The sequence below is a fragment of the Notolepis coatsorum genome, assembly GCF_963971535.1.
Source record: "Notolepis coatsorum genome assembly, chromosome: 13".
In the NCBI taxonomy this organism is placed as follows: Eukaryota; Metazoa; Chordata; class Actinopteri; order Aulopiformes; family Paralepididae; genus Notolepis; species Notolepis coatsorum.
This window is the reverse complement of record NC_140177.1, coordinates 52968968-52994856: the sequence shown is the minus strand read 5'-3', so window position 1 is coordinate 52994856 and position 25889 is coordinate 52968968. Positions and strand designations below refer to the sequence as shown.

Here is a 25889-nt window from a genome sequence, read left to right as displayed (position 1 = left end):
CAACTAACGTTCATTTCTCTCTCTAAAATCTCATGGATGGCATCATTTCTCTGTACATTATTATTGTAATGAAGAAATTAAATTTTGTGCAGTTAATGTGCCACAGTAAAACATGTTTCTACAGTGGTTGTCTGCAATGGTACAATATTCACATGGAAGAAAAGAGAATTATTGTATACAGGTGGGAAAAAAAAGATGACACAGATGACTTTTTTTCAGAATATCCGCTTACTGATTGTGTTAGCCTACAGTCAGTGAGTCATTCAAAAGATGACAAGCTCACAGATTCTCAGAGACAATTGGCAGCTTAAATATAACAGTTTTGAGAGTAATGGGAAAAGCAGAATAATAAATACATACATATATAAATAAATACTAATAAAACAATAAATAGGATCCTAATAAAGACCCAGTGCGGTCAAAAACGTAAGATAAAATACATGTCACTATTGGGAGCCTGTTTCACAGTTCTTTACAGTAGTTACAGTGAGTGGATATTTTTCTACCCGGCAACCAGGAAAACAATTTCCCAGGATGTGCGCCATACTATCATCTCATCAGTCTGATGGTGCTGGTTGTCCCTCGTGATGTGCTCACAGTTCGATCGTTTCAGTGATGGAACATTCTCATCTTTTGGTCCTGTACAGTCAAAAGCTGCTGTTTTCTTCATTTGAATATATTACCTTTATTTAAACTCTCATATACAACGATGTTGAGAGTAAGAGTAAGAGTTACAAATTGCTTAATAAAAAGATACAAGATAAAAAGAAAACAAGTAAACAAATACAGTTACATAAAAAGATACAAGATATAAAAACAAAACAATCAATAAAATACATAGTGCAATGCATAATGCAGATGGACAAAATAAAATGAACATAGTTTATTTCTAAAGGTTTATTACAGACAAATAAACTATGGCTTTCAGTGGAATGGACTCAGAGAGGTTCAACTTACAAAAACAGAGGCTTCTTCTCTATTTATGAGAACATTCTACTACTATTCACATCTCATATGGTATAATCTTGGTTCCATCCCTTTGTTTTATCTGTACCAGAGGGGTTATCAAAAAAAGATGGGGCAACCAGAGAATCCTGTGCTCTTAAAAGAACTCCTGCGCATAAAATCATACTGAATATAAATTCAGCGTTAGTGAGTTTTACAATTTCCATCTATTGTGGATATATGTCAGAATCCTTCTCAATAGATGGAGAAGGTCTGTATCTGTATCGAAGGTCAAAGAAATGGCAGCAAAATATGTGAAAAATCATCACAGTAGGGGGCTCCAGTAGCTCACCGCGTATCTCTGCGCTATTTCTGCGTCGGGAGGAGCTGTGCTGCGTCACGGTTCTGGTTGACTCCGAGTTCGATTCCCGGACCCGCCGTCATTTGCCGAATGTCTTCCCCTGCTCTATATCCCGTTTCACCCTGTATCTGTCGGTCATGCTTGACCAGAAAAGCGATAAACGCTAAAAAAAAAAAAAAAAAGTAAAAAAAAAAAAAAATCATCACAGTCACAATGTTTTTACAAAACCATGGCTTTTTGAGGAATGTGCTTCTCCTTTTACACGTACCATAATTACATATTCACACATAGACTGTTAAGAGCAACACTGAATCCTTGTTAGAAACACCTTCAGAAATGACAATACCTATTAACACAAATTACATCATTGTACCCATTCCTCTCCAAATTCTGTCCAATCATTTCATTGTATTGATTTTCATATATCCACGGCTATATGGGGTGTATTATTACGGTACTCTCTATTTTCAAATAAAAGCCAGGCAATAAACCTTATTTTTTGTCAGTGTTCTAAGTGATTTGGTAAACAAGTACACCTTCAGGAAATAATGTTCTCATGGTTTTCTCATTTCACATTTTACTCAACAACCCACAACCTCACATGTTTGTAGCTATGATGCAAACAGAGTCACAATGTCCCTCGTTCTGTACACTGTAGTATAGTGTTATCTAGCACCTTTCTACAGTCACACCCACCCCCACCCCACTGTTTGCCCTCCTTCCTTAGCACCTGTCATCTTCCTCTGTGTCGCTGAGTTGATCACAGGCAGAGACGGCGACTGTCTGCGCCAGTCGTTTCCGGAAGTGTCCATTGGGGACTTGCCAGCCGGTTCGCGAGCGGGGCCGGGCCGAGCTGACGGTGTTCGAGCGCCCCAGGCTGTGGGCCATGGCGGCCTCAAAGGTCAGCGTCTCCGTGGGACCGGTGGGGTCGGGACTGTGGTTGTCCTCTTGCGAGGTCAAGAAGGGCTCCGACGGGCAGCGTTGTGTGGGGGGTGAGTTGTGTTGCTCTGCCCCAGTCTGTCTCTCACCGGTTGCCCCCTCCTGTGGCTCCCAAGAGGGCCCCCTCAGGGTTTCCGGGCTACCCCGTTCATCGTCGTCCTCACCCAAGGAGGGGTGCGTGCGACACACCAGAGGGGAATAGGAGATGTGAGGACGAGAGCTCGTAGGGGTCTGTGATAGAGGGCGTCGGCCACTGGGGGTGCTAGACTCTGAGGTGGAAGGGACTGGACTTTCTGAGCTGTTGCCCTGGAATCAAAACATACAGTAAATACAGCTATTTGTCAGATCTTTCATAGTGTGCATCCTGTAGCTCATCCAAATGAAGCAAAACTCACAGTTCATTCCTTTGTAGACTACCATTGACCATATTCACAGGTTGGGATTCCTTTCCACCCCGGTGGTAAAGGTAAAGGGGGAGAGGTGGGGGGTGACCTACCTGTTTATCCCGGAGGGGTGTTCTCCCTCCACTAGGGGAGCGTGAGGGCTGCAGGCTCCTCTCCTCTGAGGTACCGCGGGATGTGTCCGGGGACAGGAGGTGACGGCGCTCCTTGGACCGGCCGCGCTCCCTGTCTCTCTCAGACCGAGACACTGCAGGGCCAAGAGCCAAGAGAAGAGCCAACACAAAGAAAAAAGTATTATTACGAGAGCAAGAAATGGATAAAGCGAATGGTAAGAAGAATATAAATGCAATAATAATCTATATTTTGTATTCAAAGTATTTGTATCCTTTTCAGTGGTGAGTAGTTAACAGTACAGTTATAGGTGGCTAAATGATACACAGACCCATCTATTACTATGATTATTACTGTGTGCAACAACCAGATGTAATAAATTCACCTTTTCTAGTGGGGGCTTTTTTATCTGCATGAATTGCGTTTGGGAGAATATTTTTGTATTTTTTCGGACAATTTCATTAAAGCAACAAACTATCACTGTAACGATATTTTTGTGTCAGAATTCAAACAAAAAAAATTATTAGAAGAAGTTACCTACTGCAGGTTTAAAGCAGGTTTAGGCAACTTTGGATCTGATCAACCAAAACATCAGCTCCCTGTATCCACAATCAATCAGATGTTTTTGCCAAGTGGTGTTGGCAATGGTGATCACATTCCTCGTCAAGTACACACAATATGCAAAACCACCTGCGGATCAGAGGCTGGGAAATATATATATATATATATATATATATATATATATATATATATATATATATATATATATATATATATATATATATATATATATATATATATATATATATATATATATATATATATATATATATATATATATATATATATATATATATATATATATATATATATATATATATATATATATATATATATATATATATATATATATATATATATATATATATATATATTTCATATATATGGTTGCCCCAACATATATACATATATATGTTTTAATATATACTATACTTAAAAAAAAATCTGTTTAAAGCTGCTGGTGCCTCTTGGAGTCTGTGGAAAACGTTTGTTGCGCGTGCATGGATTTGAAAAATTATGTAGAGCTTGCTTTATTTCTGCTGGGCAGGTAAACTCACTCTTGCCCACTGCAGCTTTAAGGTGAGAATCATTTTGGCTGGTCTTACCTGACTCCCTAAAAACCTGATATCTCATGTATAAACCCACCCTACCTTAACCCTATGCCCACTGAACACGCTGCATGACATGGTACATGTGATACCGGTACAAATATATATTATATATATATTTTTTTGTCAAACTTATTTTTTTGTAGTAAAGTTGGCATGTACAATTATTACGGTACAACGTTTTCAACGAGTCCCCTTACAATAGTTTACAAGCTGAACTTGTTTTTCATATTCTCTCCTTTTGAACACGCTTGTTCCTTTTTCTTCACCCATAACCCTTAATTCCAGGGACATTTCACGAACTCTCAGGGCCATAGCCTATTTGACCCTGGTATTGAGTGACTACGACTAACCGGCAGCCTTGTAGCTCCTGTGACGAGGTCGATACAGGCGCTCAGGACTCTTCTCTTCCTGCCACAGGCCAGTCACCCGCTGGTCCGCAACAGTAGACACAGAGCGCTTCATGGAACCGCTTGCAACCTCCGTCTGGTGACACGTTCACATGCACACACACACACGCACACACACACACACACACACTGTATATTTATTTCATAAATAGTGTTATTTATTTCATTAATAGTGTTATTATTTATTTCCTGAGGTTTTTTTCTGCCAAGATCCCGGAAAGGGTTATTAACACTTTGGTCGCCAGGCTTATATTCTTAATATACCATCCTCCGCCAGCTCTATTTGTCTATGGGGATGTTTACCTTCTTTGCAGGGCTATAACTTTTTAAATTGTATTGCTAAATTGACATAACTTTTTTTTTGATCCACTTTTTCTCCCATTTTCTATATTTTCTCCCATCCCAATTTCGTATCATCCAATTCAACCCTCCCCTGTCACGAACGCTGTTTCTTGCCTCCCACAAGCCGGCTGCAATGTGGACTAAGTTATACATAGCACAAGTCCCCTCCGGTACTTGAGGTAACAGCAGTCGCATCTTTTCACCTGCGCAGCTCGATCTCTCAGTGGCGAGGAGTAACGCGTGGGAGGCTCACGCTGCCCCCGACACTTCCTGATTCTACTGCGCAGGCGCACCAACCGACCTGTGGGAGTCGCTGTCCACAACGCCCGATCCCCACCCATCAGTTTCCCACCCCCTAATACGGCCAATGTGTATTAGTACGGACGACCAGCTAAACTGAAAGCAAATGTGGAGCGCTGGGCTCGAACAGGCGAGCCCAGCGTCTCCAGATTTCGTGGCGAGCGCCTTGCCCACTACGCCACGTAGCCGCCTGCTAAATTGACATTACTATTGCCCATTCAACGTCAAGTATCTATTGTTCAGGGTGTAGCACTGTTATACTTTTTCATTCACATATTCATACTAAAATACGGTCTAAAGTATAAGTATGTTTTTATCGTTTTCTGCAGCTTTCTCCAGAACGTGATTTATAGCCCTAAATGCATTATATTGATGATCAAATACAGTTTGATAGGAATCTGCGCGAGATAAAAAATTTCAAATGGACGTGCTTCTAGAAGTTACTACTGATCATCTGATGTTGACCGGATGGGGGGGGGGGGGTCGTTTATAATTCCGTGGCCAACGTTAGATGATTCATCTAGTGTGGGTGATATGATCATTAGAGCAGTTAGTATCGAACACGTTAAAAAATAACGCTGAATCTTACCGTAGCTTCCTCATAGCGTTGGGCGATGAGCGTGGAACAGAAATATTCCTATTATGGGATGTAGAAATATGCGATCCATTTCCAGGTTGTATAATAGTATATGCGTCCAAATCATGTTGTTTATCGAGTTATTGGTAACGGATTGCTATCCGTTGTGTCTAGCTCGAGTCCTGGGACTATTACCGAGTGATCGGACCGAATTGAAATGAGCACCAGCTTCCATTTCCTGTTTCCGCTCTGGGCGATCCACCGATCGGCCACCAGATGGCGCTCTTGAACCGTTGGAGAGTTGAGAGGGGATCAACAGTAGATCTCAAGTCTCCGGGGGAGAAATATGGGAGAAAGATTTTTGAAATATTGATATCAAAGACGTGGTACGGCGTCTTTGGCAGAATGAGCATGGCGGGGAAAGACGTGCTACGGCGTTTTTGGCGACCATAGTGTTAATATTTGGTTATGTGTGGCTTTCCGTTTAGGCACCCCTGCGATCGTCACACTTTTTCTGTTACAAACTGACCCCGGCCCCCACTAGAGAAGGTAAACGTTATGTGGCCCTCACAGGAAAAAGTTTGGGGACCCCTGATTTAGAGGTATCAGGATGGCAGGGCCGTGAACCCTTCTGAAGGACAAACAATTCACTAAACCCTTATCGGACACCCAAAAACAGCAAGAGACAAACACAGGCCAAAATCCTCTTCACTGGAAAGGCAACGGCCTTAAGTGTTGCTTCGTCTTGGTCCTCTTGTTTCTAGACACACATGCATTTGAGGCACAAGGCACTGTAGACTGAGGGCTTGTGCAGCATTTTGAAGTCCCAAAGATCCTCAGGCCATGGGGGACGCGTGTTCGGAGGGTGGTACCTGCGGCTCCACGGCAAGACCAGGCATGGAGGAGGCCCGCACATACAGGCCCCTGCCTAGCGGGGGCGACAGTGAGGCTCCAATCAACCCACTGCACTCCCCAACCTAGGTGAGCACAGACATAAAGAGAGCAGGGCAAGGAATGACAAAACCACACATCAGGCTGGTTCGACTGCCTGTATACTGAATCGTCAGAGATATTCAGTTGTTAAGGTGACCAAACCATCTCATGACTGGGGCCATTCCATCATCTTCATCGCAGTTGCAATCATCACCACCATCATCAGTGCCATTGCCATTCCATTCAGAAGCCATTCCAGCCAAAAAGTGACAGTTAAATGGCCGACGGCGATAGGAAGACGGACCCCGAGGAGGAAGAGTCAGAAACAGCGCAGGGTTTCATTAGAGAAGTGAATAGTCAGATGGACTGAACAGGAAGAGTGAAAGGATACATAAGTGTAGTGCTATGACAAAAGGGAACCAGGAGGTGGGTCTGGAAGAGCACACAGTCATGCATGCAGGTTCAGACCTCGATGCAGTAAACAGAGCCATACATTGTCACCGGCCTCCGAGCCAATCGCATTCCCCTCCAGTGACAATTTACAAAAGGAAGACAAACAGTAATAAGTAGGTCATCCGGGATACATTCCTCTAGCAAACATTGCAGACTTGTCTATAATATAGACAAAGCACAAGGTTAACAGTCAGACTGTCTGCCTCTCCAACTCCCCAACCCCAACCCCCCCGCCCACACACACACACACACACACCACACACAGGACCGAAACAGTCACGGACAAGAGCACAAATAGGTAGCAATGCCGTGCTGTGCAAGACACTAATATATTGCCATATTATGCCATTGAATAGTCATATTACTAACAATTATGTACAACTCTTTATGCAATAAACATTTATATTCATTCTTATTCAGTGCGCTGTTTGATACATCTTGTAAGGTTTGAATGGTTTCAACATGTTTACCCTCTATTTCTAAAGGTTACATATCAGTTAAGTCATATTTTGTTTATACGCTTTGATAACATAATAGATCCTCATTAGTTCACGTGAACTTAATCATTACTTATGCCCCCTAAGTGTTACCATACACTAAAAACCATTGTGTATCATATGGTGTGATTCTGTCATAGACTTCTGTTGTTGGTTCTGTATCGTATGGCTCCACTCGGCGTCACTACTGCACTGTACCTCGCTCGCGCACGCGCACTGAATAAAAAATTCCACAATGTACCTTTACATCCCAACATCCGTCTGGCCACACCCCTATCAGCTTACCTACATAAGCAGGGGTGGGGCCACATACTCGCCTCCTTCTTCGCTTTCACCACAAGGAAGTGCCTTCGGTAGATCCCCACTTGACGAGGTTGTTAGTAGAAGAAAGTTGGAAAACAAGAGATACGTTGACATCATATCTTTATTTTCTCTCTCACTATTTTCGAGAAAATACGGCGATATTGTCTTCGTTACTGGAGTGTCTGGAAGATGATGATCATTCTACACCTCCACCGGTTTTTTCGTATTAGGAGTTCACGCCGCTGACATGCCTCCCAACTACAATCCTCCTTGCTGCGGCTGGATGGGGTAAGACCCTCCAGCAACACAGCTGGACTGTAGGACGCACCGACTGTTGTGAGAAGCGGTGGGTTCCAGGTTTGGTGAGTAATGTTTGCTTGCGAGCACCACTTGTCTGTTAGTGCTATGGGGGCTAGCTGACAATGTTTACGAAAACCGGCCCCAGATTAGGGTCCTTCTGTTCAGCCTTTTAGGTGACGGCGGAGGATCTTGGTTTGAAGCCCATTATAGTCAATTAGTGGGCCACGACCAGTAACTGGTGATCCCAGGATTCTCTGGACGAGTGGATGCTTCTCTGTCACCGTGTAGGCCCCATCTTTCATATACAAATGAGAGTATACCCTAACGAGGAAATGTGGGCATGGATGTTCGTTATCGGAAGATCCATGTTCAAGTCGGCTACAGCCCAGATGGGACTTGTGCTGGCTCCGCCGGATGTCTGGTAAAATCACCGTTGTAAACTGTGTTGACATCTCTTTTTCTCTTCTCTCTTAAAGGGGAGGAGGGTTTCAGACGGCGACCTGTCGGAAGTGTGGCTTGTTATATCGTTTGTGTACGGGATCAGGTGTAGCTGCTTAGCTTGCGTGCTAGTTGTGGCCTACCTGTTAGCCGCGCAGCTGTTAGCTGCGGCGTTGGCTCGCTGTGTTTACCAGGCTGGTATACGTTAGCTTGTGGCTATCAGCCATTCGGCTGTTAGCTTAATGCTACACTGTTGAACGTTCTGTGACTATAACATGCTTTAAACACTCTGACTACGACGTCATCTTTGACAGAGGATGTTAGTCGAACCTACCCGGAGCCCGGCCGGCGAGGACTGCGTCAACAAGGAGAACCGTAGCGGCGGGATGGAGCAGCGACGCTGCCTGTGCAGTTCGCTTGGTCTGCGCTCACGGTAGGAAAGGTCCCGACCGGACCTTGAACACTTCTTCTTTATTTCCCTTTTTTTTTTTTTATTGATCTTTTCCCCCCTCCATTTTTCCTCCGATTTTCTCTCATCCCAATGTTAGTCGTATGCCAATTCCCAATCCCCTTCCTGGTCGCTGCGCACTTACCCCCCACACTCAGATCATCTGGGAGAGTGGAGGCTATCACGTGCTTCCTCCGACACACGTCCAGCCAATCAACCGCTTCTTTTCACCTGGCAGCGCGGATCCTCCCTGAGAGGGTGTAGCGTGTGGAAGGATCACACTATCCCACTCAGGTCCTATCCGCGCTTAGCAGGCGCCCCGACCGAACTGTAGGAGTCGCTGTTTACAACGACCCGGACCCACCCCGCCAGCTTCTCCCACCCTCTAATACAGCCAATTGTATTAGTGTGAACGGCCAGCCAAGCTGGTGACAACCCCGGAGCTGTGAGCTGGATTCGAACAGGCGAATCCAGCTCACAGCTCCGGGGTTGGTGACGAACGCAATCTCCGCTACGCCACCTAACCGCCCTCTTTCTTTCCCTTCTAAATGTTTTGTAAATAACGATGTTTTCCAAAACGAGTGTTGCTGCACTACATTTAGGATATGATGCGAGTTGTGTGTGAATTGTCTTGTCACTGGTATTAGCTTCTCCATGCAAATCGGGTTGTTTGTTACAGATGTAAAAATTATCTGGTTTGTTGTGTTGAGAAACATCATGTGTGTTCATGTACCGTGTACTCACAACTAAGGGGGTTAAACTAACCTATAAAGCTATGCTTAGTGACATATGAGTGAAGAATGAATTCTTTTCTCAGCCTGTGATGACAATGAACAGTGTGTTCACATATTAACAGGTTTACCTGTTCAACTGGCCGTATTAAGGGTAAGGTAGGAGGGGTGTTCCCCCCGGTTCCCTGGGGACTTCCTCACCCTCCTCTCAGACATGTTGTTTACAATATATTGTGTCACTGTGTGGTGGGATACGGTGTAACCCTTGGCTTGATTGCTGGGGTTGTGCTAAAACTGCTTGAGGAACTGTATTTTCCTAAAAGAAAAGATTGTTTGGTCACTTTTCGTGTGTGCTTAGCAAGGCCTGTGGCCGATACTAATCGAGAATTGTGTATTCTCTCATTATGAAAAACGGCGTTCCTCTGTAGAGTGTATTGCCATTTTTTGTGGTGGTAAAGGGTTGTGTGTATCTTGTGATCTACAACTGGGTTGGGTTGGCCACAGAAGCACATGTGTAAGTCTGGTACCGGGGCTCTTAAGGGGGCCCTCTCTATTCTGTGTTTTTTCCTTAGTAAAAATCAGATAGCAGGTTAGCACATGAGCTGTGTGAAGCTGTTAGACGCTTCATGTAGCTGACTATGACTGTGTCATACTCTTTTTTGTCGTTACATCGTATCATGGGTGTGGGGTCGTAAAGGGGTGAACTGGTAATCCTTTCCTCCCCTTCTTTGATGGGCAGGGGTTAAGACCTCCTGTCCTTCAAGGTTCCTGTCACGTTGCTGTTCGGCACGTTACAGGGTAAGAGGGGGGGGGGGGGGTTCCTGGTCCCACACCCTGGAATATTGGGTGTGTGCACCGCAGAAATTCCCCCGCCACAGAGTATGTCACTGTGCGCATCTCTGTTGGTAAGACTTCCGTGAGCTGTTCAGGTCCATATGATGGATCTGTTTCAGGGAGGGGTCAGGGCTCCTCCTCACGAAGCTCCTACTCGTGCCTTCTGTGAGTTAGGACTCTCCTTCCATGTGAGGGAGCCTCCTCAGAGTGCAGAGCCTCCTCCTCAGATTGTCAAGGTGAGTAGAACTCCAAAAAGGAGTCCTGCTCTATTGTGTGTGTATTCGATTCAATTCGATTATTGAGTGTGTATGGGTTCAGTGCCTCCTCCTCGGAGAGCCCTAAACCAAAATTTTACATGGCTCAATGTTGCAATATATTCTTTTCAATCTATACAGCTCGCGTGGGAAGTCTCTCTGGGGATTTCCGCCTCCTCCCTATGGGAGGGTGGTGGGATGTAAAAATATAAACAATTTTTACCCTCAGCCTGCGTCACGAGGGATTCATGTCAGTCTGTGTTCTTTCTTTTTTGGATAAAAAGAGGAAGGTACATGAAGCACGACGGCTCCGTGTCGTTCTCCCAGGCGACTTGGAGGAACAATGTTTGGTGTCTTGCTAGACTATCCATTGATGTGTTTGGGTCTCGACGCATACATAGTGCTGGCTCGGTGTGTTTCTGTTACAGGATCACACAGGGGCTAAGTGCGCCTTGGTTGCTTGTTAAAACAGCGTTTTTATAGGGCAACTGGGATGGGGTTTTGTCTCTTCCGAGCGCCAGTTTACTAGGTTGTCTCGATGAATTCTCGTTCATATCTGGGGGATGTTAACGGAATAGATCTGAACATAGGTAGAGGGGTCTCACGCCCTTGGGGTGGGCCACTGAGCACGGTCTAAATGAGGACCGTCTGGGTGGCGCCCTCTTTTCATGTTTTAGATCGACACGCATACCTACCCCCTCTCCTGGAGTGGGCATGTCGGCGTGGTTAGGACACGGGACTGGTCTGGTCACGCTGGTCCAGGTCAGTTAACCCGTTGTCCGCCGGGGATGCAGATCTGCTGTTCTGATACCCTGAGGGACTTGTGCTTTTTTCGGGGGGGAAAATGCCAGGTCGGTCCGGGTGTCACAGGGTTGGGCGCTATGGAGACCCTTGTTGGGTACATATTGTACTCTGCACTGTCGTAATGGCTTACGTACACGCCCGATCTCGTCCGATCTCGGCCGCTACGCAGGTTTGGTCCTGGTTAGTACTTGGTTGGGAGACCGCCTGGGAATACCAAGTGCGGTGTGCTTGGGGCTGGTTCTCCATTCTTTTCGCTCCTCTCTCACGCGTGGCGAAGAGGGGGCTGTTGGGGTGGTCTTGGACCTCCTCTGGAACCCTGTGCTTCCCGTGCTGCCGGGCCCGGTCCGAAGTACTATTTCGTCGACCCGTAGGCCTGGAATAACCCTTTTTTGAAAACTGAAACACTTGTACTGCGGTATAGCCAGTTATTTCTTGAGGGGTTATATGAACAACCACCGCATAGGGTAACGACAAGGTGGTTGATTCCCTGGTGTGTTGGAGCAGTGTCAACTCCTGGGTTACCCGGTTGAGTGTGCCCCTGCACGTTCATGACGTCTGCCAATCATGTCAGCCTTCTCTGCCTCAACCCCTCTGGGTGGGTTTTTTGCAACTGCGTTAACAAGGAGAACCGTAGCGGCGGGATGGAGCAGCGACGCTGCCTGTGCAGTTCGCTTGGTCTGCGCTCACGGTAGGAAAGGTCCCGACCGGACCTTGAACACTTCTTCTTTATTTCCCTTTTTTTTTTTTTTGATCTTTTTCCCCCTCCATTTTTCCTCCGATTTTCTCTCATCCCAATGTTAGTCGTATGCCAATTCCCAATCCCCTTCCTGGTCGCTGCGCACTTACCCCCCACACTCAGATCATCTGGGAGAGTGGAGGCTATCACGTGCTTCCTCCGACACACGTCCAGCCAATCAACCGCTTCTTTTCACCTGGCAGCGCGGATCCTCCCTGAGAGGGTCATGCAACAACGCCAGCATACGCCCCTTCCGCCGGGGGGGGGCTGTTCTCAGCTAACTCCTTTGGCGCCTGTCTCGTCCGCAGTGCTCCAGGCTCAGGTTACAGCCTGTTGCCTGGTTTCCCCGGTGCGCTGCCTGCTTCCGTTGGTTAACCTTTTTTGTGTGCTTACGGCCATGCTGACTGCCTGTTCTGCAGGGTCAGTGTGCCAGGCGGTGTGCTATTGGGGGGAAAGGGCCCGCTCTTGGAGGGGCCTTATCCGAATACGCTGGCGATGTGGGGGGCGGTGTCACTAAGTGACCGCCTGGTGGGGTCTTGATGCCTGGCGTCATTGACCTCTCCGGGCCCCCGTTTTCCAGGGGATCCAGTCCCTTCAGTGGGTCTGGGTCTTCCTTCGCGCTCCGCTGCTACGGCCTTGCCACAGGGTTGGGTTTGCTCTTGACCCCGTGATTCTGGGGGCAGTAACAAGGTTGTTCCTTCCGTTCGTTCACGGGTGGCATGCGGGTTGTGCGTGTGTGTAGTCGTGGGGTCAGGCCACGGTCTGCTCACCCTGTGCGTTGAGTTGCTTGAGTGCCTCTTCGCACGGTCGGATCCGTCGCCCTCCCGTGATACTCCAATAGGGGAGGTGCCCTCCATTAGGGGGGGTCGGGGGGGCTCGGTCCTCCCTGATCTGATGGTTGTGGGGGGCCTCAGCGGGGTACATTTGTCGGCCGATGGCTCTCGCTCGGCCTCCCTTGTGCAGTAGTGACGCCGAGCGGAGCCATACGATACAGAACGTTAGGTTATGGCTATAACCAAGTTCTGTGAGTATTGGTGACGCTCGGCGTCAGACGCCGCTGCTGCCCTTGATCTCACCTTGTGGTGAAAGCTTGGGAAGGAGGCGAGTATGTGGCCCCACCCCTGCTTATGTAGGTAAGCTGATAGGGGTGTGGCCAGACGGATGTTGGGATGTAAAGGTACATTGTGGAATTTTTTATTCAGTGCGCGTGCACGAGCGAGGTACAGTGCAGTAGTGACGCTGAACGTCACCAATACTCACAGAACTTGGTTATAGCCATAACCTAACGTTCTCTTACCAGAGATTGTTGTTGTTGACCTTCGTCAATTTCTGAACTGATGGGCTGTAAGAACAGCTCCTGGGGCGAGATGGGGCTCAGAGCCAAGAAACCGCCCCTGGTTCTATAGTAGGAAGAAAGATAAGCAGCAAAAACACGTGGCATGAATGCATATACTGTACATAAACAAACACACATTATTACATTTGTTTTGAGATTTATATATATATATATTTTTTAAATGTTTTTATAAAAGTGCCACATATACATACGCAATGTAGGCACACCAATACAATATTAAAACAAATACAAAACATAAACAGTACTTGAGAACAACCACCTTAAAAGGATAATGTATTGAATAAAATACACTTGTATCTAATGAGAGAAAGAGAAGCATGAAAAAAATATTTGCAGTATAAACAAAACTTAAAAATAATTAATAATAGTGGTGCAGTGGGCAAGGCGCTCACCACGAATACTGGAGACGCTGGGTTCGCCTGTTCAAGCCCAGCGCTCCACATTGCTTTCAGTTTAGCTGGTCGTCCGTACTAATACACATTGGCAGTATTAGGGGGTGGGAAACTGATGGGTGGGGATTGGACGTTGTGGACAGCGACTCCTACAGGTCGGTTGGTGCGCCTGCGCAGTAGAATCAAGAAGCGACGGGGGCGGCGTCCCTCCAAAGCGCAGACCCCTGACGCTGAAAGATCGTGCCGCGCAGGTGAAAAGATGCGACTGCTGTTACCTCGAGTATCGGAGGGGACTCATGCTATGTATGACTTAGTCCACATTGCAGCCGGCTTGTGGGAGGCAAGAAACAGCGTTCGAGACAGGGGAGGGTTGAATTGGATGATACGAAATTGGGATGGGAGAAAAATAGAAAATGGGAGAAAAAGTGGATCAAAAAAATAATAATAATTAATAATAATAAACAAGACAAGAAAACGAAACAAAAAAGGAGAAATAAAGAAACTAAAAGAAAAGTGGAACCCAGCATGTTTTTACAATGAGATGGAGGACCAGACAGTTAGATGTGATGGTACACAATGAGCTGGAGGACCAGACAGTTAGATGTGATGGTACACAATGAGCTGGAGGACCAGACAGTTAGATGTGATGGTACACAATGAGCTGGAGGACCATACAGTTAGATGTGATGGTACACAATGAGCTGGAGGACCAGACAGTTAGATGTGATGGTACACAATGAGCTGGAGGACCAGACAATTAGATGTGATGGTACACAATGAGATGGAGGACCAGACAGTTAGATGTGATGGTACACAATGAGCTGGAGGACCAGACAGTTAGATGTGATGGTACACAATGAGCTGGAGGACCAGACAGTTAGAGGTGATGGTACACAACGAGAAACTTCAACCAGGGCCCTTAACACTTTAGATGCCATGGGTCCTGTGGTTTAAAAGCAAGCGTATGCCACCACCCACTTCAATGATAGAGCACTCGCATTTGTGAATGCATTTACTACCGTCACGGTGACCAAATGCGTCCAAATTTGTATAGGATTCTATCACATTTTCATAACAATAGCCAATATAACTTACCCTGCACCGTTTTCATTGAGGTTTCTTACAAATTAACAATGTTTTTGTAGGAAAGCCATGTTAATAAGACTACTTTGTTCTGTAATAGCCCTTTAATATGTTGTTGTTGACAGGAAAGGGTAATTGATTTATGCCAGTGTAATCATTCAGCGTGATGTGCCCAGCTAGTGTTGCACTCTAGTTTTCTGATAACGTTACTGGCCCTTTAAGAGTTTCTCCTTTCGAACGTCTGCGCAAGCTGTTCTCTGTGCTGCTGTTTGATGGTGCGGCTGCGGCAGTATTAAGATCTGTCCCTTTGAGGAACGTGTGCGTAAATGACACGTGAGTACGGTACCTATGTTTAGTCCTGCCTAATTCATTCCTTCAGCTTACTCTACCCTTACAGTATGTTCACATTGATCTATTCCTGTCGACGCTGTTTCTCTCTGTTCTTGAGAGGCTGCGCCGTTAGCTTAGCCGCAGGTTAGCCAGCCTATGCTGCCTGCTAGTGATATGCTGCGTGGTTAGCTTAGCCGCACGTGAGCTAGCCTAGGCTATATAACTCACTCACTACCTCTAGTGAATAGAATGTATCTTTACACCTGGTTTACAGTCCGCCTATATATATTGTTTACATGCACTGCATGAGTAATCCCCCTGCATAGGCTATGTAGGTTATATATAATAACTCCGGTTAAGTGAATGTCTTGGTTACTAGTTGCACTGTATTGCTAATGGATACTATTGTAGCTATAGACCACATGTTTATGACATTATGTTTATGTGCGCCACTACTGTGTTTACTAATGTATACTGTATTGTATTCCCTTGTAGACAACCACACACACCTTCTGTTCCCAAATACAACCAATACTGCAGCACGCCTCTGTGTGATTCTTTAATCGGAGTTACAACGCCATAGTGTCCGCCAGCTCTATCAAACGCAACCCGTGGAGGCCCTAGCCCTCCGTTTCAGTTTTATTTGTCCTTTATATGCGGATAACATTCAAATCTTAAATTGTACCATTATGTTTCCCTTTAGACAACAAAACATAATGCTAATGATGCACTTTATAATAATAATTAGGTGACCATTCTCGATCACTGTACTCAGGTCCCATTAATGGTTTATCGCTGTTCAGATTGCGTTTTCCTAATCCGGTGACCGAGGTGCTAAAGGTCTTGGGAATTGTATTAATTTTGTAGTCTTAACATTCATTCATTTTCACCGTTTAAACCAACGCTGCCATCTACTGACAACAGAAAGTGTTGTCTATAACGTTAAATTGATTAGAGAGGCTCGCCGCACACTTGTAAACACTGTTGCCCAAAACACATTCTAGAGATTCCCACTTTTTACTGGTACATGAGTTCATATCTAATAGTCTTTAGATGACTAAATATAGATGAATACTCATGAAATTTGATATATATATTCTAAAATAAGTATAATTTCACTTCATCTACCTGTCGACATGAAATTCCCAAACGCTGAAATTCCCAAAAAAGCCTGGATGTCGCGCAAAATGGGGCGTGACCGAATTTGGTCCCAGACAAAGAGAGTGACTGAGATTGGTCTACATTCCGTTATATCTTAAATTATGGCTATGTGTCTAATCTGGCCGTCGCTTAACAATGACTTGTTTGCAGTCAACATTCTCGAAACGGATTGTTTTTTAATCGGTTCATTTCCGTTTGATACCATTTTGAAAAACGGTAGTTTCTTGAAACTTCCAGAAGATTTCAGAAGATTCTGTGATAAACGCCCTTTACTGTATGTAAACACGTTGTAATTTTTCGGCCTATTTATGAATCGTTTTCAAATAAACGCTAGATTATCGATAGTATATGTGTACTTATGCACACTATAGAAGCGGGCTGAAAAATGTAATCTCTTATTTCCTGATCGCACACACACACACACACACACACACACATAGGGCCCACGTTGATATCTCTGTGAAAAAAGGTCTGATTATCCTAAGACTGGTAAAATAGATTCCTTACCTCAGATCAGATGTTCTCCAAAAAGATTATTCCAATTCCTGATCGCCATTCCAAATATCGAAACACAGATTCCATGCTGTTCTGATGGTCCAGAATGAATCCGATCGTCTCGGGGAAGTAAAATGAGGAAGCCGGATTTTTCCCCCCATGCTTTTCATTCAGTCTAATCCAATGGGGTGCAGTACCACAGGGAGATAGGGGGCGGTATTTTCCCAATGGAGCTCAGAGAGAGTTCCAGTGGTAACTGGAGGCTAGATTGATGAAATATGAATGGAAATTGTTAATAAAAAAAACGATTAAAAACGAGATTTCTCGCTCCGTGGCACTCAACGGTCGGCATGAAATAACGAGATTTCTCGTCCGTGGCATTCAAAGTGTTAATGTGAGATTCTCAGTTATTAAATTTAAAGCAGGTTGTTATTCTGTCCCAGCAGATGTCGCCACTGACTAAACCAGAGTTCACAGAGGGAGCATCAGGGGGTTCCATTCATACATGATTTAGTTTGAGACCAAAACATGAGGGCTGTTTGAACCCTCTTGCATCCGAGGCACCTAGACTATTGAGAAGAGAATGATCACCTAAAACAGATCCTGGGAAACTGAGAGAGAAGAGGATTTTGTATCCCTGTATACATTCAATATAAATGCTAATTCCCTCCCAGGGCAGCTTGTTCTGGGGGTAAGGACCAGTGTACCATGTGCTGGAGACCAAAGGCAAAATTATATAAAACAGACATACACATAAACCGATATGTGACAGACATACACTCACACCCACACCCACACCCACACACACACACACACACACACACACACACACACACACACACACACACACACACACACACACACACACACACACACACACACACACTCACAGGGCTGAGCCGGCACTGTGGGCCATCATGGGGAGTGGTTGAGTGTTGGACAGAATGTCTTCAGGGAGAGTAGAGGCATCCAGACGATTGAACATCAAGCTACTCTTCTGCACACAATTAGACAAAACACAAATACACCGACTTCAGACCAGAGGCTTCTCTGACACATAGTCAGGTTATCCAGTATAGTGTTGCTGAAGATGAAGGACATCATTAGAATGTGTTGAGCGAACCTGGGCCTCTAGTTGTTGCCTGAGCTTCTTGGCTTTGTTCAGTTTGAAGTAATCCATTATCATCATGGACGCATAGATCTTCCCGACGGTCATGTCAGTATCTGTCAGTGTGCAGACATATGCAGGCATTTTGGAATTGCATTTTGCATGAGCACACATGCAAACAAACAACCTAATATGCATGCAAACACGCCCACCCACAAACAGGCTGTTGTGTTAATTGCCCCTGCTTTCTTCCTATCTTTATTGTTATTCAGCTACTCTCTCTACATTGCACATGCACTTGCAAAGCCTGTCTTACTCTAGGTTACCTTTGTGTCTGTGCTTTGTGTCTGTGCTTTGTGTCATTTACACATTTTACCATTTGTGTCTGTGCTCTTTAATGCACACTACAGTCTGACGCATTTTCTCTCTCGTCTACGCATGGCTGGGCATTTATAACGTACCTCCACAGCCATAATGCATAGGGTATTAAATGTAGCGAGAGATACAGTGATACAGTCTGCTGTCTGTCGTCACGCTGCCACTGCTCACCACGCGTGAGTTGGCCTGTCGTCACTAATATACTACTATGCGTTTCTTCATATGCTGTAAAACCTTTCGACCGTCGAATGTCTCCGCACCAGTGCCACCGCTACCAAGACAATAAGAGAGAATAAAGTGTTCCTGGGTGTGACTTTCAGTCCTCTAATTGCCTCTGCAGTTAGAGCCAGACCTTTGTTGATAGGCACCAGTAGGTCCAGGGTCTTCTGGGGCAGATAAGGCCAGATGACACTGATCTCTTTTTGCAGTTCAATGTCCAGTGCGATACGGTCCTCGCCGCCTGAAACAAATGTTCAGTCCCATTAGCTGGTTTCAACCTGATGACAAACACAAGCCTTTACTTCTAGAGCTGTCTTTATGAAAAAGTGTTATGGCGGTAAAAAGAAAAAGAAAAAGAAAAGATAAAGATAAGGGGGAGGATCTGTATGTAAGTATGTAGTTTATCTTTTGAAATATCCATGTGGATTATTTTATGTCGGTAAACTCAGAGTGAAGCACTCAAGTTTGGCACTGAATGAACAATACCACTTACCCTCAGCCACCAGAGGTATAACCCTGCCTTATTGTAATCAGCTAAATGACTAAATGTAAATGTAAATGTAAAAATGAATCCCTTGAGAAGAGGAGAGGACAGGGATCGCTTACTCTTACAGGGGGTCGTATTGGCTTCAATCTCTGCAGGACTGAATGAGGAATTGATTGTTTCTTGTTTCTTGTAATATATAAATCCGACCAGTTTAGCTCTGGTGGTATTTGTGAGTCTCGTATTTTCTAATCTTAAATAATTTTCTTGATGATGTATTGGGAGTGTTATTTATCTAAACTGTATAGTAACTGTTCATCTTGGCCATGTGTTGATATTAGCAAACACAGCAACAAACCCAACAGGAAGCAAACTGTGCTTGTAGCTGTTGCCTAGCAACCCAGCAACCATTGAAACTGCAATTGTCTATACACCTGGTACAATATGCTGTGACACCTTCACCAGTGGATCATATTATTTCACTGATCCAGTAATTCCAAACAAACCTGCGTCACATAGTATTAAAATTATTCTTAATGTTTGTTTTAATCTACTTGGAGCACTAGGTGGGTGGGGTTTAATACATCAAGACAATTCAGTGTCACGTAAGTATTTGAAAGTCTGTCTATGGCGATTAACATCTTCACCTGACATCATATGGATTGTTGTGATGTGGTAAACACCAAACGGTTGATAACTCCAAGCAGGCTAAAACTAATTATTTGCAAACGTCATTTGCCCAAAACTATTGAACCCAACGTCTGATGCTAAATGACTAGCTCATTATTAATGACCCTGACCTCTAGCGATTTTGATATCCAAAGCGGTGCGGATGAGAGACATCAAAGTTGAGGTGAAATGGACCGACATGTCCTCATCCACCGGCATGTTCATCAGCACCAACCTCTGTGAGAGAGAGAGAGAGAGAGAGAGAGAGAGAGAGAGAGAGAGAGAGAGAGAGAGAGAGAGAGAGAGAGAGAGAGAGAGAGAGGAACACACCAACAGACGGGGACAGAGAAAGGGGAAAGGACTTACTGGACTTGTTTTTCATCGTATCAGGTTTCTCTACTCATGAGGAGCATCATCTCAGCCGTACCTTGTAAGCGATCTTGGCAGGACATTTCTTCCCCAGGCCCAGGGGCGGCGACATGTGGGTCAGCATCTCGTACATGGCAGTGTAGTGAATGCGACCGCTGCAGAGAATGATGAAGTGAGTATAGGAACACAGAGAGAAAGAGAGCAGCAGAAGCCAGGATAAGGGTAATGAAAGGTGGCTTGGTATATCTCACATCTAATCAATTCCACTACAGTTGAAGAGACACAAACTGCCCCCCCCCCCCCCCCCCCCCCCCCCCCCCCCCACACACACATAGAGATCGCCCTCAGCTGGAGAGAGTTGGGACGTGAAGATTCACCTGGCTGGCCAGGCCTTAAGAAACAAGCAAGTTGTAACCTTTACTGTCACCCCTGTCACCCTGAGAATTGGACTAACAGAAGTTGTATTAAAGATACAAGATACAAGTCCAGCCACCCGGTTTGCACTTCCATTGTTGTAGTCTGAGGCCTGATTGGCTGTCTCACACCGGCCACAGCTGCGATTGGAATTCTAATGATTGACCACTGGCCACTGAATGCTTTAAAGTTTATACATCTAAGACAGAATTCTGAGAAAACATTCCAGAAACCTACACATCTGAAAGAGTTAAACCAGCCTAGCCCAATTCTACTGAAGTACGGCAACCCAGACCTCAAAGGTCTAGGTATGAGAATAACGTGAGTCTCTCACCATGCCGCGCGGTCATACTCTCCCCAGATACGGACAAACTCGTCCAGATGATGGGGTCCGAGAATGGAGGAGTCTCGCGTCAGGTACTCAAAGTTATCCATGATCACAGCCACAAACAGATTCAGCATCTAGAGAAGCGACAAACAGGACCGAGATGTGTTGAGAAAAGACAAGAGACGGAATAGAAAAACTGCAAAATGGGAAGAAAGAGGAGGTGACACTGTAGTCCCCTGACCAGAAACGAGCTGAAGAAGATGAAGGAGACAAAGTAAACGTAGGCGAAGTCGGTCCCGCAGCCTCCCTCGTGGTCTGGGGACGTGGTGAGCGGGTCGATGGACGGGTCCGGCTCACACTCCTGACCCCCCAGGCACGACAGCATGATCTCCTGCCACGACTCGCCCGTCGCACTCCTGCCCATCGACACACGGCATTTCATTTCAAACATTTATTTAAACTCGAAAGGCAACTGAGATTTCTCTCATTTACAGTCACGTCACAGAGTGTACATACAGAAATAAGCAAAAAATATAAAATCACACAGCATATCAAATCATAACAATAAGACAACAAGGCGAGGATATCAGATAAATTAAAACACGTACAACTTGATTGAGAAAGGTTGGAGATCAAGGTGTTAAACTCTGCAACAGAATCTCAAGCTTTAAGGACTGTTGGGAGTTCATTCCATGAGCTAGAGGCACTTCGTGAAATCATGACATGAAATCACTCGTTTGGGTCCGTGCCCAGTCAAGCGTTTATCTTTTTGTGATCGAATGTTTTCTTTATTTATTTTATTGCAGCGCCAATGAGTGTACATCAAATGGTCGCCCACAACAATCAAAGATACACACAAAAGCACACAACCATGTAACACAGTGCCAGGAAGACGTCCTCTCCCACATTCACTGTGTCATATCTGCCCCCACTGAGGCTCCTTTCACCCGAGGCGAGACCTCTACCGCCCACTCCTCAGTCCTCACACACATCCCTGCAAAACCGCCCACCAGTCAAACCTTTATTAACTGAACAGTTCATGAATAAAATAAAAGTTAAAACACATCTATACAAGAGCGTAATATCATTTGGATTGCCCACACTCTGGTTCAGACAATGCTTTTTATATATTGCCCACCTGAATAGCAGCATCAGTGCACTGAAAAAGGTCTTGAAGTTGTTGTGCTGATTAATGTGGCTTTCATCGTTCAGCTTGATGTTTCCAAACACCTATAAAATAAAGAAAGAATTCAGTTTTAAGCGTGGTCCATTTGTGGTGTGTATATCAGAGGTGTGGACCCGAGTCATACAGTATGACTTGGACTCGAGTCAGATTCCAGATTCACATCCCCTTCTCTTCTTCACTTCCTTTAAGTGAGCCCTCTATAGTATTATGGTAAGGCCTTCTGTGCAAGGGGCGAGTGGTAGAGGAAAGGGAATTGGAATTCAAAATGTACACCCATGTACATGTATATAGAGTGGACATCACAGCAGGTAGAGTTCCACCACAGCCACGTTTGCTGGGCAGACTAGGCTATACATTCTTTTGGTGATATTTAATTTAATATCCTCTCTACTCTACTCACATTGAAATGCTGTTGCAGACCCAGTATAGAATTTATCATAATTCGCCTTTCACCTGATAAACTTTGCACTGCAGAGAAATGTTTGCTGTAGACTATATCTTAAAAACAGATTAACATTAGTGTAGGAAAGCCTGTTGCACTCTAGTCTTCTGATAACATTACTGGCCCTTTAAGAGTTTCCCTTTGAGGAACGTGTGCACAAGCTTTTCTCTGTGTTGCTGCCTGATGGTGCGGCTGTCGCAGCAGTAACATCTTTCCCTTTGAGGAACGTGTGCGTAAATGACCAACGTGAGTACGGTACCTATGTTTAATCCTGCCTAATTCACCCTTCAGCTTACTCTACCTTTATAGTGTGTCTCCGCTGTTCTATTCCTGTCGACGTACCGTAATTCCTCTAATAGTAACCCCGGCTTGTATTTGTTTCAACTGTAGCGGGTACCAGGCTTGTATTAGGAGGAGGCCTGTATAAGAGGGAGGCCTATATTTCAAACGGATCATAATGAATAAATCAACATTTTGTGTCAGTTTGAACCCAGTCAAATGTACTGGGTTCATTTATTGAAACCAAGTACTGTATGAAATAGTAAACAGTGCAATTACAGGTGGTCACTGGTCATTTCAACGTTTTCAAAGTGAAATTAAGTAACTATTATAATTGCTTAGCTCAAGAGCGCACCCGGCCATTAATAGAGACCCGGCTTGTATTTGAGACCCGGTTACTATTAGAGGAATTACGGTAGTTCCCTCTGTTATTGAAACACCGTGCCGCTAGCTTAGCTACACGTTAGCCAACCTAGGTTCTGCCTGCTTGTGATGCTGCGTGGTAGCTTAGCCGCACGTGAGCTAGCTTAGGCTATATAACTCACTCACTACCTCTAGTGAATAGAATGTATCTTAAACACCTGGTTTACAGTCCGCCTACATATATATTGTCTACATGCACTGCATGAGTAATTCCCCTGCATAGGCTATGTAGGTTATCTATAATAACTCCGGTTAAGTGAATGTCTTGGTGGCTAATAGTTGCACCGTATTGCTAATGAATATTATTGCAGCTATAGACCACATGTTTATGACATTATGTTTATATGCGCCACTACTGTGTTTACTAATGTATACTGTATTGTATTCCTTTGTGTTTACTAATGTATACTGTATTGTATTCCCTTGTAGACAACCACACACACCTTTAGTTCCCAAATAAAAGACAATACCTGCAGCACGCCTCTGTGTGACTCTCTAATAGTAATAGGAGTTACAACGCCATAGTGTCCGCCAGCTCTATTAAACGCAACCCGTGGAGGCCCTAGCCCTCCGTTTCAATTAGTCCTTTTGTTAAAAACTAAATAATTCACTTGTAGCCTATTGATATTTCCTTTATCCTGGACCTTCAAGAATTCCCAGAGCCCATGGCTTCCCAATTGATTGATTCTTGCCATAATACATTTTCTTTGTGATTTATGTTTCGGTCACCCGACGTTTGTCTTTAAACTAATGCCACTGGCAAATTTATCTCAAACTAAAACAGTGACCCCATGGTTACTAGGAATAAAACATGCCTACCTGCATTCCAATAATGGCATATATGAAAAACAGCATAGCGATGAGAAGGCAGACATAAGGAAGAGCCTGTTAAGAAAAGAGATATTATTTAGTGTCATAAAAACAAGCATTATCTAAAGATAATATCTGAAAAGAATACAAATACCATCTATTTGTAAGAATATTAGGGATGGGCATTTCAAGTCATTTAGTTGTTGAGTACTCTAATAATGTCTAATAATAATGTTGTAGCAGAGTATTTGAATGTTTTGTCTGGATGACACAGAACCACAGAACATCGCTACACTACTCATACCCATCCCTACGTTATATATCACTTCAGAGCTGGACGACCCAGAGGGCGCGTTAGGAAGCGTCTGACCTTAAAGGACTGTACAAAGGTCCACAGTAGGATGCGTATAGTGTAACCCTGTCGCAGTAGCTTGATGAGCCGAGCCGCTCGGAACAGCTTCAGGAAACTCATGTTGATGTTGGTGTTCACAGACTAGAGAGAGAGAGAGAGAGAGAGAGAGAGAGAGAGAGAGAGAGAGAGAGAGAGAGAGAGAGAGAGAGAGAGAGAGAGAGAGAGAGAGAGAGACTCTGAGTTCTTCAGGTCCTCATGCTAGAACTAATCTTAGAAGGACTGCTTTTTGTATTGACGCAGTGGAATCATGGAACCTCTTGCAACGTGACCTAAAACTGAGTACTCTTGTCTCTTTTGGACGGTTTAGATTCTTAATTAATAACCTACTTTGACTTGTAATTGCTTTCTCTGGCGTGATATTGCATATTGAGCTGTAAAAAGTACAAAGTAAAGTGTACATGAACCCTTTCACTACCACACTACCAAACGGTTAACCCTTTCACTGCGACAATACAGAAGGTTAACCCTTTCACTGCCACACGGCAACAGGTTAACCCTTTCACAACCACACTACAGAAGGTTGACCCTTTCACTACCACACTACCAAAGGGTTAACCCTTTCACTGTGACAATACATAATGGTAACCCTTTCACTGCCACACGACAACGGGTTAACCCTTTCACAACCACACTACAGAAGGTTAACCCTTTAACCTGGTAGTGAAATGGTTAACCTTATGTAGTTTGGTAGTGAAAGGGTTAACACAATGTAAATGTTGCTTCTTCCCAGTGTTGTGGTGCTATTTGCTGAAGTGGCGCAGTGCATCCACAGAGGTAGGAAGAGGGAACACAGGTGGGAACATTTATGGGAGGCGATGTCCTCACTGAAAACCCAACACGCGTCATTCACATCATTAGAGAAACTGACTTGTGCTGAATAGCAATCAACGGCTTAAAAATATCAGGAATGTCAATTTAAATTTAGTAAAAGAAATACTCAATTTGATGTCAAAACTAGCCAAATCGTCAGCCTACTGTAGTTTACCCTCGTTGTTTGTACAGCATCAGCAAAAGTGAGATGCGTCAAAAAAAGATCTGCTGAATGACATTCAGACTCAGAGTTTACCATGTCAACATGGATAGACCCTAAACGGCAAATCTGTTGCTCAATCAAACAAGCCTCCTCTGCTTTTACTGGTATAAGCAATTTCACGACTCACTCCATTCAGTCCCTTGTCTGCTTATTTTCCCAGAGCTGGTGACGGACGTAACTAGGGAGTTTCATGTCTCAGTTCCTCTCCGTCTCCACACCTGCTGTCTGACT

The 25889-nt window shown here is 44.7% G+C and overlaps 1 protein-coding gene across 1 annotated transcript in view; it reads right to left on the bottom strand.

Annotated features, from left to right (window-relative positions):
- Positions 1-2029: 2029 nt before the first annotated feature.
- Positions 2030-25889, bottom strand: part of cacna1eb (calcium channel, voltage-dependent, R type, alpha 1E subunit b) — a gene marked incomplete at its 3' end in the record, with an annotated part of 180761 nt that continues 156901 nt past the window's right edge. Inside the window, exons 34-48 of the mRNA XM_084327663.1 lie at positions 24584-24706; positions 24223-24288; positions 22212-22303; positions 21315-21489; positions 21080-21207; positions 20390-20486; positions 20094-20199; positions 18943-19050; positions 18228-18328; positions 17995-18101; positions 13584-13686; positions 6428-6532; positions 4280-4412; positions 2742-2893; positions 2030-2551 (exon numbers count right to left, since the gene is read on the bottom strand). Of these exons, the coding sequence (XP_084183789.1) occupies positions 2030-2551; positions 2742-2893; positions 4280-4412; positions 6428-6532; positions 13584-13686; positions 17995-18101; positions 18228-18328; positions 18943-19050; positions 20094-20199; positions 20390-20486; positions 21080-21207; positions 21315-21489; positions 22212-22303; positions 24223-24288; positions 24584-24706 (2118 nt within the window). The remainder of the gene's footprint in view (positions 2552-2741; positions 2894-4279; positions 4413-6427; positions 6533-13583; positions 13687-17994; positions 18102-18227; positions 18329-18942; positions 19051-20093; positions 20200-20389; positions 20487-21079; positions 21208-21314; positions 21490-22211; positions 22304-24222; positions 24289-24583; positions 24707-25889) is intronic.